The sequence below is a fragment of the Hyla sarda genome, chromosome 2 (genome assembly GCF_029499605.1).
Source record: "Hyla sarda isolate aHylSar1 chromosome 2, aHylSar1.hap1, whole genome shotgun sequence".
Lineage (NCBI taxonomy): Eukaryota > Metazoa > Chordata > Amphibia > Anura > Hylidae > Hyla > Hyla sarda.
The window spans coordinates 261606112-261618807 of NC_079190.1; the positions used below are offsets into that span (position 1 = coordinate 261606112).

A 12696-nucleotide genomic window follows, 5' to 3' on the forward strand; every position below is an offset into this window, starting at 1 on the left:
GAGCAGCTTGCATTACAATACTCTGCCTTCTGTTATACAACTTTTTTGTACTCACTTCTGTCCATTCTATCAGACTCCAGTCTGAAACAGAGAGGAGGGGGTTACAGAGCAGCCTGCAGTCTTTGGATGACGATACCCAGCACAGCATAGCAGACAAAGGCTAAGTTTCTACTTGTTTTTTTGTCCTTTTTTTTTTGGTTTGGAAAAATTGCCTGAAAAAACGCCAGTGCAATTTCCTGCGTCTGGCGCTTTTTCTGCCGTTCCTTCTGGCGTTTTTCATTTGTGCGGAAATTGCATTTTTGGCCCCTTTGGCATTTTTTTTTTTTTTTTGTACCTAAAAATGTGTTGGGTACCAAAAAAAAGGAAGCAGTAGTGATGGAAAGAAAATGTATTTAACGAACCTTATATTTTTTTATAACAAAATTGTAATACATTTTTAATAAAGTGGGTGTGTTTAACTTTTTTTCTCTCTTTTTTGACATTTCTTAGGTAGTACTACTACTCCCAGCATGGGACACACTGTTCCATGATGGGAGTAGCAGTACCTGTACTAATAGACATATCGCCCGATGCGATCGTCCATAATATAGCAGAGATGTGGAGCAGCTCTATACAGCGCTCGCATCTCTGCTCTCTACTCCGGCCAGTGATCTGAATAGAACATCATTCATATTTTCCACCCAGAGTGGTGATTGGCAGGATGGTTACAGCCAATCACCGCTCTCAGAGGGAAATATGAATGAGTGATGTTCTATTCACATCACTGGAAGAACAAAGTACAGAGCAGAGATGTGAGCGCTGTTCTTTCCTTAACTACAGGTAATACTACTCCTATCATGGAGCATGCTCTGCTCCATGTTGGGAGCTGTAGTTCCTGCAGTTTAGAAAAGATCACAGTGGATGTCACTCCTGAAACCCGCTGTGATCCTCCTGTATAATTTATAGATGCGGCCAGCCGCTCTTCTATGGTGCCCTATACTGACGTATATATACACCTATTCGTATTTCCCACAGAGAGTTGTGATTGTCTGGAACCTTCTGGAAATATGAATGGATATATATACGTCAGTGCAAGGGACCATAGAAGAGAGGCCGGCCGCATCTATACATTATACAGGAGGATTGCAACGGAACCTGGGGAATCTGTAAATTATTGCAGGTACTACTACTCCCATTATGGAACAGTGTGCGTTTCATGCTGGAAATAGTAGTACCACCTAAAAAATAAAGAATAAAAAGTGAAAAACACACACACTACATTTTTATTATTGTCGGCTATATTTTTAGTGCCCTGCCTGCCCACTTAAATTGATCCCTGTTTAACCCCTTAAGGACTCAGGGTTTTTCAGTTTTTGCACTTTCGTTTTTTCCTCCTTACCTTTTAAAAATCATAACCCTTTCAATTTTCCACCTAAAAATCCATATTATGGCTTATTTTTTGCGTCACCAATTCTACTTTGCAGTGACATTAGTCATTTTACCAAAAAATTCACGGCAAAACGGGAAAAAAAATCATTGTGCGGCAAAATCGAAGAAAAAACGCCATTTTGTAACTTTTGGGGGCTTCCGTTTCTATGCAGTGCATATTTCAGTAAAAATTACACCTTATCATTATTCTGTAGGTCCATACGGTTAAAATGATACCCTACTTATATAGGTTTGATTTTGTCGGACTTCTGGAAAAAATCATAACTACATGCAGGAAAATGTATATGTTACGCCGAGCGCTCCGGGTCCCCGCTCCTCCCCGGAGCGCTCGCTTCACTCCCTCCGCTGCAGCGCTCCGGTCACGTCCTCTGACCCGGGGCGCTGCGATCCTGCTGCCAGCCGGGATGCGATTCGCGATGCGGGTAGCGCCCGCTCGCGATGCGCACCCCGGCTCCCCTACCTGACTCGCTCCCCGTCTGTTCTGTCCCGGCGCGCGCGGCCCCGCTCCCTAGGGCGCGCGCGCGCCGGGTCTCTGCGATTTAAAGGGCCACTGCGCCGCTGATTGGCGCAGTGGTTCCAATTAGTGTTTTCACCTGTGCACTTCCCTATATTACCTCACTTCCCTTGCACTCCCTTGCCGGATCTTGTTGCCTTAGTGCCAGTGAAAGCGTTCCTTGTGTGTTCCTTGCCTGTGTTTCCAGACCTTCTGCCGTTGCCCCTGACTACGATCCTTGCTGCCTGCCCCGACCTTCTGCTACGTCCGACCTTGCTTCTGCCTACTCCCTTGTACCGCGCCTATCTTCAGCAGCCAGAGAGGTGAGCCGTTGCTAGTGGATACGACCTGGTCACTACCGCCGCAGCAAGACCATCCCGCTTTGCGGCGGGCTCTGGTGAAAACCAGTAGTGGCTTAGAACCGGTCCACTAGCACGGTCCACGCCAATCCCTCTCTGGCACAGAGGGTCCACTACCTGCCAGCCGGCATCGTGACAGTAGATCCGGCCATGGATCCCGCTGAAGTTCCTCTGCCAGTTGTCGCTGACCTCACCACGGTGGTCGCCCAGCAGTCACAACAGATAGCGCAACAAGGCCAACAGCTGTCTCAACTGACCGTTATGCTACAACAGTTGCTACCACAGCTTCAGCAGTCATCTCCTCCGCCAGCTCCTGCACCTCCTCCGCAGCGAGTGGCCGCTCCTGGGATACGCTTATCCTTGCCGGATAAATTTGATGGGGACTCTAAGTTTTGCCGTGGCTTTCTTTCCCAGTGTTCCCTGCATCTGGAGATGATGTCGGACCTGTTTCCCACTGAAAGGTCTAAGGTGGCTTTCGTAGTCAGTCTTCTGTCCGGAAAAGCCCTGTCATGGGCCACACCGCTCTGGGACCGCAATGACCCCATCACTGCCTCTGTACACTCCTTCTTCTCGGAAATCCGAAGTGTCTTTGAGGAACCTGCCCGAGCCTCTTCTGCTGAGACTGCCCTGTTGAACCTGGTCCAGGGTAATTCTTCCGTTGGCGAGTATGCCGTACAATTCCGTACACTTGCTTCAGAATTGTCCTGGAATAATGAGGCCCTCTGCGCGACCTTCAAAAAAGGCCTATCCAGCAACATTAAAGATGTTCTGGCCGCACGAGAAATTCCTGCTAATCTACATGAACTTATTCACCTAGCCACTCGCATTGACATGCGTTTTTCTGAAAGGCGTCAGGAACTCCGCCAAGATATGGACTCTGTTCGCACGAGGCGTTTCGTCTCCTCGGCTCCTCTCTCCTCTGGTCCCCTGCAATCTGTTCCTGTGCCTCCCGCCGTGGAGGCTATGCAGGTCGACCGGTCTCGCCTGACACCTCAAGAGAGGACACGACGCCGTATGGAGAACCTCTGCCTGTACTGTGCTAGTACCGAACACTTCCTGAGGGATTGTCCTATCCGTCCTCCCCGCCTGGAAAGACGTACGCTGACTCCGCACAAAGGTGAGACAGTCCTTGATGTCTACTCTGCTTCTCCACGTCTTACTGTGCCTGTGCGGATGTCTGCCTCTGCCTTCTCCTTCTCTACTGTGGCCTTCTTGGACTCTGGATCTGCAGGAAATTTTATTTTGGCCTCTCTCGTCAACAGGTTCAACATCCCAGTGACCAGTCTCGCCAGACCCCTCTACATCAATTGTGTAAATAATGAAAGATTGGACTGTACCATACGTTTCCGCACGGAGCCCCTTCTTATGAGCATCGGTTCTCATCATGAGAGGATTGAACTTTTGGTCCTCCCCAATTGCACCTCGGAGATTCTCCTTGGACTTCCCTGGCTTCAACTTCATTCCCCAACCCTGGATTGGTCCACTGGGGAGATCAAGAGTTGGGGGTCCTCTTGTTCCAAGAACTGTCTAAAACCGGTTCCCAGTAACCCTTGCCGTAACTCTGTGGTTCCTCCAGTAACCGGTCTCCCTAAGGCCTATATGGACTTCGCGGATGTTTTCTGCAAAAAACAAGCTGAGACTCTACCTCCTCACAGGCCTTATGATTGCCCTATCGACCTCCTCCCGGGTACTACTCCACCCCGGGGCAGAATTTATCCTCTCTCTGCCCCAGAGACTCTTGCCATGTCCGAATACGTCCAGGAGAATCTAAAAAAGGGCTTTATCCGTAAATCCTCCTCTCCTGCCGGAGCCGGATTTTTCTTTGTGTCCAAAAAAGATGGCTCCCTACGTCCTTGCATTGACTACCGCGGTCTTAATAAAATCACGGTTAAGAACCGCTACCCCTTACCCCTCATCTCTGAACTCTTTGATCGCCTCCAAGGTGCCCACATCTTCACTAAATTGGACTTAAGAGGCGCCTATAACCTCATCCGCATCAGAGAGGGGGACGAGTGGAAAACGGCATTTAACACCAGAGATGGACACTTTGAGTATCTGGTCATGCCCTTTGGACTGTGCAATGCTCCTGCCGTCTTCCAAGACTTTGTCAATGAAATTTTTCGTGATTTGTTATACTCCTGTGTTGTGGTATATCTGGACGATATCCTAATTTTTTCTGCCAATCTAGAAGAACACCGCCAGCATGTCCGTATGGTTCTTCAGAGACTTCGTGACAACCAACTCTATGCCAAAATTGAGAAATGTCTGTTTGAATGCCAATCTCTTCCTTTTCTAGGATATTTGGTCTCTGGCCAGGGACTACAGATGGATCCAGACAAACTCTCTGCCGTCTTAAATTGGCCACGCCCCTCCGGACTCCGTGCTATCCAACGCTTTTTGGGGTTCGCCAATTATTACAGGCAATTTATTCCACATTTTTCTACCATTGTGGCTCCTATCGTGGCTTTAACCAAGAAAAATGCTGATCCCAAGTCCTGGCCTCCTCAAGCAGAAGACTCCTTTAAACGACTCAAGTCTGCCTTTTCTTCGGCTCCCGTGCTCTCCAGACCTGACCCTTCCAAACCCTTCCTATTGGAGGTTGATGCCTCCTCAGTAGGAGCTGGAGCTGTTCTTCTACAAAAAAATCCTTCCGGGCATGCTGTCACTTGTGGTTTTTTCTCTAGGACCTTCTCTCCAGCGGAGAGGAACTACTCCATCGGGGATCGAGAGCTTCTAGCCATTAAATTAGCACTTGAGGAATGGAGGCATCTGCTGGAGGGATCAAGATTTCCTGTTATTATCTACACCGACCACAAGAACCTCTCCTACCTCCAGTCGGCCCAACGGCTGAATCCTCGCCAGGCCCGGTGGTCTCTGTTCTTTGCCCGATTTAATTTTGAGATTCACTTTCGTCCTGCCGATAAGAACATTAGGGCCGATGCTCTCTCTCGTTCCTCGGATGCCTCAGAAGTTGATCTCCCTCCGCAACACATCATTCCACCTGACTGCCTGATCTCCACTTCTCCTGCCTCCATCAGGCAGACTCCTCCAGGAAAGACCTTTGTTTCTCCACGCCAACGCCTCGGAATCCTCAAATGGGGTCACTCCTCCCATCTCGCAGGTCATGCGGGCATCAAGAAATCTGTGCAACTCATCTCCCGCTTCTATTGGTGGCCGACTCTGGAGACGGATGTTGGGGACTTTGTGCGAGCCTGCACTATCTGTGCCCGGGATAAGACTCCTCGCCAGAAGCCCGCTGGTTTTCTTCATCCTCTGCCTGTCCCCGAACAGCCTTGGTCTCTGATTGGTATGGATTTTATTACTGATTTACCCCCTTCCCGTGGCAACACCGTTATTTGGGTGGTCGTTGATCGATTCTCCAAAATGGCACATTTCATCCCTCTTCCTGGTCTTCCTTCTGCGCCTCAGTTGGCTAAACAATTTTTTGTACACATTTTTCGTCTTCACGGGTTGCCTACGCAGATTGTCTCGGATAGAGGGGTCCAATTCGTGTCTAAATTCTGGAGGGCTCTCTGTAAACAACTCAAGATTAAATTAAATTTTTCCTCTGCATATCATCCCCAGTCCAATGGACAAGTAGAAAGAATTAACCAGATCCTGGGTGATTATTTGCGACATTTTGTTTCCTCCCGCCAGGATGACTGGGCAGATCTCCTTCCATGGGCCGAATTTTCGTATAACTTCAGGGTCTCTGAATCTTCCTCCAAATCCCCATTTTTCGTGGTGTACGGCCGTCACCCTCTTCCCCCCCTCCCTACCCCCTTGCCCTCTGGTCTGCCCGCTGTGGATGAAATTTCTCGTGACCTTTCCATTATATGGAGAGAGACCCAAAATTCTCTCTTACAGGCTTCTTCACGCATGAAGAGGTTCGCGGATAAGAAAAGAAGAGCTCCCCCCGTCTTTTCCCCTGGAGACAAGGTATGGCTCTCCGCTAAATATGTCCGCTTCCGTGTCCCTAGCTACAAGTTGGGACCACGCTATCTTGGTCCTTTCAAAATTTTGTGTCAAATTAATCCTGTCTCTTATAAACTTCTTCTTCCTCCTTCTCTTCGTATCCCTAATGCCTTTCACGTCTCTCTTCTCAAACCACTCATCCTCAACCGTTTTTCTCCCAAAACTGTTCCTCCCACTCCTGTTTCCGGCTCCTCGGACGTCTTCTCGGTCAAGGAAATTTTGGCTGCCAAAAAGGTCAGAGGAAAAAATTTTTTTTTAGTAGACTGGGAGGGTTGTGGTCCTGAAGAGAGATCCTGGGAACCTGAGGACAACATCCTTGACAAAAGTCTGCTCCTCAGGTTCTCAGGCTCCAAGAAGAGGGGGAGACCCAAGGGGGGGGGTACTGTTACGCCGAGCGCTCCGGGTCCCCGCTCCTCCCCGGAGCGCTCGCTTCACTCCCTCCGCTGCAGCGCTCCGGTCACGTCCTCTGACCCGGGGCGCTGCGATCCTGCTGCCAGCCGGGATGCGATTCGCGATGCGGGTAGCGCCCGCTCGCGATGCGCACCCCGGCTCCCCTACCTGACTCGCTCCCCGTCTGTTCTGTCCCGGCGCGCGCGGCCCCGCTCCCTAGGGCGCGCGCGCGCCGGGTCTCTGCGATTTAAAGGGCCACTGCGCCGCTGATTGGCGCAGTGGTTCCAATTAGTGTTTTCACCTGTGCACTTCCCTATATTACCTCACTTCCCTTGCACTCCCTTGCCGGATCTTGTTGCCTTAGTGCCAGTGAAAGCGTTCCTTGTGTGTTCCTTGCCTGTGTTTCCAGACCTTCTGCCGTTGCCCCTGACTACGATCCTTGCTGCCTGCCCCGACCTTCTGCTACGTCCGACCTTGCTTCTGCCTACTCCCTTGTACCGCGCCTATCTTCAGCAGCCAGAGAGGTGAGCCGTTGCTAGTGGATACGACCTGGTCACTACCGCCGCAGCAAGACCATCCCGCTTTGCGGCGGGCTCTGGTGAAAACCAGTAGTGGCTTAGAACCGGTCCACTAGCACGGTCCACGCCAATCCCTCTCTGGCACAGAGGGTCCACTACCTGCCAGCCGGCATCGTGACAGTATATGTTTAAAAATGTCATCTTCTGACCCCTATAACTTTTTATTTTTGCACGTACAGGATGGTATGAGGAATAATTTTTTGCACCGTGATCTGAAGTTTTTATCGGTACGGTTTTTGTTTTGATCGGACTTTTTGATCGCTTTTTATTCATTTTTTAATGGTATAAAAAGTGATCAAAAGTATGCTATTTTGGACTCTGGAATTTTTTTGCGCGTACGCCATTGACCGTGCAGTTTAATTAGTGATATAGTTTTAAACTTCGGACATTTACACACGCGGCAATAACACATATGTTTATTTTTTTTTAATTTACACTGTTTTATTTTTTTTATGGGAAAAGGGGGGTGATTCAAACTTTTATTGGGAAGGGGTTAAATGACCTTTATTAACACTTTTTTTAACTTTTTTTTTGCAGTGTTATAGGTTCCACAGGGACCTATAACACTGCACACACTCACTGATCTCTCATGCTGATCACTGGCGTGTATTAACACACCTGGGATCAGCATTATCGGCGCTTGACTGCTCCTGCCTGGATCTCAGGCACGGAGCAGTCAGTCGTCGATTGGACACCGAGGAGGCAGGTAAGGGCCCTCCCGGTGTCCTGTAAGCTGTTAGGGACGTCGCGATTTCACCGCGGTGGTCCCGAACAGCCCGACTGACTAGCCGGGATACTTTCACTTTCACTTTAGAAGCGGTGGTCAGCTTTGACCGCCGCTTCTAAAGGGTTAATACCGCACATTGCCGCGATCGGCGATGTGTGGTATTAGCCGCGGGTCCCAGCCGTTGATGAGCGCCGGAACCGACGCGATGTGATGCGGGGTCGCGCTGCGCTTCATATCGCGGGAGCCGGCGCAGGACGTAAATATACGTCCTGCGTCGTTAAGGGGTTAAAAATGTATAAAAATGTTGTTATAAACTACTGTATCTTTTTTATAAATATTTTTTAATGGTACCCTACGAAAGTTTATTAAAAAAGGTATCTCCATCACTTTTGATCGCTAAAGTCCAAAAGAGAATAAAAACCGCCTGAAAAAATGCCAAAGTTAAAACCCACATGGCGTTTTTCTTGGCGTTTTTTTTTTACTCCCATAGACTTCTATGAGAGAAAAATGCCAGTGGCTCAAAATGCTGCGATTTTGCAAAACTGCCAAGGAGCTGAAAAACGCCAAAAAAGAGTGAAAAAATGCCAAAAGGATTAAAAACGCCAAACTGAAAAACACCAGGTGGCAAAAGAATTTTGCGATTTCTCATTGATTTACAGCTAACATCTGGCCGCAGCGTTTTTTGGCCGAAAAAACGCCATGCGGCAGAATTGTAGAAATGTAGCCTAAGGAGGAAGTGAATGCATAGAGAGTGAGGGCTGGCTCAGTGCTTTCCACAGACATGCCCCTTCCTGAGTAGTGGATGTAAAAATGAGTGAGCAGCAGAACTGAGAGATTTCGGAGCCAAATACAGAACACACAAAACATATAGACACATAAAAAATACATGTAAAGCATTTTCATGACTTAGTGAGTGATATATATGCATTTCTTTTCTGTGATATGACAGGTACGCTTTACGACTGGCATGTAAAAAACCCCATTATCCCCTTAACGATGCAGGACGTAAATGTACGTCATGGTGATGTGGTACATAACGCACCAGGATGTACATTTACGTCCTGAGCATAACCGCGGGCATCGGAGTGATGCCGGCATCATGCGCGGCAACTCCCGGCTGTGCATCGCAGCCAGGGACCCGCCGGTAATGGCGGACACCCGCGATCCCGCGGATGTCCGCCATTAACCCCCCAGATGCCGTGATCAATACCGATCACGGCATCTGCAGGATCGCGGTCACTTAACAGGATGATCGGATCGCTCGCAGCGCTGCCGCGTCCATCCGATCATCCTGCACGGTAGACGGAGGTCCCCTCACCTGCCTCTGCTGTCTTCCGGGAGTCTTCTGCTCTGATCTGCCTTCCCGCAGACCAGAGCAGAAGATGACCGATAACCCTGATCAGTGCTGTGTCCTATACATAGCACTGAACAGGATTAGCAATCGAGTGATTGCTTTAAATAGTCCCCTATGGGGACTATTAAAGTGTAAAAATAAAAGTAAAAAAAGTAGAAAAATAAAGTAAAAAAAATTTAAAAAACCCCCTCCCCCAATAAAAACATAAATTGTCCCATTTTCCCTATTTTACCCCCAAAAAGTGTAAACAAATTATTTTATATACATATTTGGTATCACCGCGTGCGTAAATATCCAAACTATTAAAATAAAATGTAAATGATCGTAAAGAAAAAAAAAGTCCAAAATAGCTGCTTTTTTAAAACATTTTATTCCCAAAAAAATTAATAAAAAATTTAATAAAAGTTTTGTATAAGCAAATATGGTATTAATAAAAAGTACAGATCACGGTGCCAAAAATGAGCCCTCATACCACCGCTTATACGGAAAAATGAAAAAGTTATAGGTCTTCAAAATAGGGGGATTTTAAACGTACTAATTTGGTTAAAAAGTTTGCGATTTTTTTTAAGCGCAACAGTAATAGAAAGTTTTATTATCATGGGTATCATTTTAATCGTATTTACCCAGAGAATAAAAAACACATGTCATTTTTACCATTAATTGTACGGCGTGAAAACAAAACCTTCCAAAATTTGCAAAATTGCGTTTTCTTTTTAATTTCCCCACATAAATAGTGTTTTTTGGTTGCGCCATACATTTTATGATAAAGTGAGTGATGGCATTACAACGGACAACTGATCGCGCAAAAAACAAGCCCTCATACTAGTCTATGGATGAAAATATAAAAGAGTTATGATTTTTTGAAGGGGAGGAGGAAAAAACGAAAACGTAAAAATAAAATTGTCTGAGTCCTTAAGGTCAAAATGGGCTTCGTCCTTAAGGGGTTATATAGAATTTAAAACAAACTGTGTAAAAAAAATAAAAACACTTTATTAACAAGACATTACAACATATTAGTAGTACTACTGTTGCTATTTAGTTATACTTGAGCTTGGCCACAATGTGGTACCATGATTCTGATATGGTAAGTTGTATAGATTTTTTTTTACCAATGGATGCAGGTAAAGTTTATTTGGACTGTCAAGTACAAGCTATACTTTTTTTAAGCAAAAAACACCAATGTGACTAAAAGATTGTTCACACCCTGAAATGAACCTTATTTCTTTTTTCAGATTTAACAAATAAAAATACAGCTGTAGCTGCATTTCCTACAACTGTAACAAAGATGCCATTTTTTTTTTTTTTGCCATCGCCCTATATGAAAATATCCTGGCCAAGACACTCAAAGCACATGCACCATTCATATAGGAACATCCCACATTACAAATGTCACAATTTGGGAATTTTTTTTTTTTCAGACACTGTTAAAGGGTACCTCTCATCAAAAAAACTTTGACATATTATATATTAATGTATGCAGAATAACTTTACAATTGCATGTTATTAAAAAATATGCTTCTTTCTATTTAATTTTCCACTTTGAAGAAATGACCACTAGGGGTCTCCCTACCAGTCATGGCAGCAAGCATTTCAGACTCATGCTGGAGTCCTAAACACTACGAGCTGCCAGTCTGCTTTGTTCACAAAGGAGAACACTCAGAGCTGCCAGCCTGCTTTGTTCACAGCCTGTTTGGCTGTGAACAAAGCAGGCTGGCATCTCTGAGTGTTAAGGACTCCAGCATGAGTCAGAAATGCTTGCTGACAGGACTGATTGGGAAAAATACAATAGAAAGAAGCATATTTTTCATTAACATGCTATTGGAAAGTTATTAAACATTCATTAATCTAAAATATATCAAAAGTTTATTTGATGAGAGGTACCCTTTAACATGACCTATAGGCTGATATTGCCTGTTTTCTAAGGTCAGCAGAGGAGGGGGATATAATGACAGCTCTATTGTACTGTTCGATGCCCAGATAAGTACAGCTAGCTGTACTCTCTGTCTTCCTGGAGACTGTAAAGATCAGACATTTCTCTGAACATATATTGATTTGTTACAGCTGCCATAAAGCACAAACACCCTTCGGCACCTTGTATATAGACTGAACAGAACAGAAGTGTGTGTCTCTAGTATGACAGCCATTAGGGTTGTTTTTTTCCTTTTTTTTTTTTTTTTTTATAAAAACATTAAAGGGGTATTCCAGGATTTTTTTTTTATTTGAATATGCTACAGGAGCTGTAAAGTTAGTGTAGTTCATAATATAGTGTCTGTACCTGTGTGTGACGGTTTTCTCACAAATCTTATGTGAATTTCACCTCAATATTTATTTTTACCAGCATACAAAATGACTGTTGTCTCAGATTTTTCCCAGATTGCAATGCAGCCGAGACCTGACTCACTAGTCAGCTGATGACAGGGAGCCTGTCTGCTTCAATGGGGGAGGGATCGCTTGGTGGGAGAGAGATCAATCTGCAACTAATGCAACAGCTGTAGACACCCTAATTGAAAACCATAGGTCTTTTGAATGGATGCAGCTCACTTATGTTTCAGTGGGTGGGGTGGCTGATGTGTGGGAGGGAGGAAAATGGAATTATGGGATTTTTAGGCAAAAAAGAAAACTCAAAATGGAAATACCAGTTCACATAAAGCTAGCCACAGTGTTATGGTAGCCATTTAGCCCCAAGACAAGCGCAGATCCTGCCAGGTACTTACTAAACTCACCTTATGGTGGATAACCCCTTAAATTAAACATAAAAAAATGTCTCTTCTATACGCACACATTCAGTGATTAAACCTAAATATAAATACATAATACATTTTCATTAATAAACTTATTTGGTAAAAATATTTTCGTTAACCTAAAAATGAATCACAAAAAATGCCTACAAAGTGTATTCCACATTAGAACCCATGTCTCCATGTTATTTTAACTCCAGCAGATGCAATAATGATGATATATTATGAATAGAGATTTAAATAAGTTGATCAGGTAGACAGCTGTCAAATCATCGATTGTCCTTGTCAGATATGAGAGTCCACATGGGGGAACTGCAAGAAAACAATAAAAGTATGGTAGAATTGTTAGGGAATATATATTGTGCACAAAACATAACATATAGAAATAAAAACAAACCCATAATAGCAGTCAACTACATACTGGACTTAACTCCTTAAGGATACAGGCCATTTATGCCTTGAGGGCACAGCCAATTTTAATTTTTGCATTTATGTTTTTCCTCACCTTTTAAGAGCCATATTTTTTTTATTCACATAGAGTCATACGAGGGTTTGTTTTTTGCACAACCAATTGTACTTTGTAATGACACCTTTTATTTTACTCTAAAAATTATTATTAGTGGAGTAAAAAAATTTTTTCAAACTCAGCCCCTA

General features: G+C 45.2%; 1 protein-coding gene across 1 annotated transcript in view; it reads right to left on the bottom strand.

The window, feature by feature from the left end:
- Nucleotides 1–11142: 11142 nt before the first annotated feature.
- LOC130356050 (RH-like protein) overlaps nt 11143–12696 on the bottom strand; it is a 71434-nt gene continuing 69880 nt past the window's right edge. Inside the window, exon 10 of the mRNA XM_056557072.1 lies at nt 11143–12354. Coding sequence (XP_056413047.1) covers nt 12328–12354 — 27 coding nt within the window. The 3' untranslated portion in view covers nt 11143–12327. The remainder of the gene's footprint in view (nt 12355–12696) is intronic.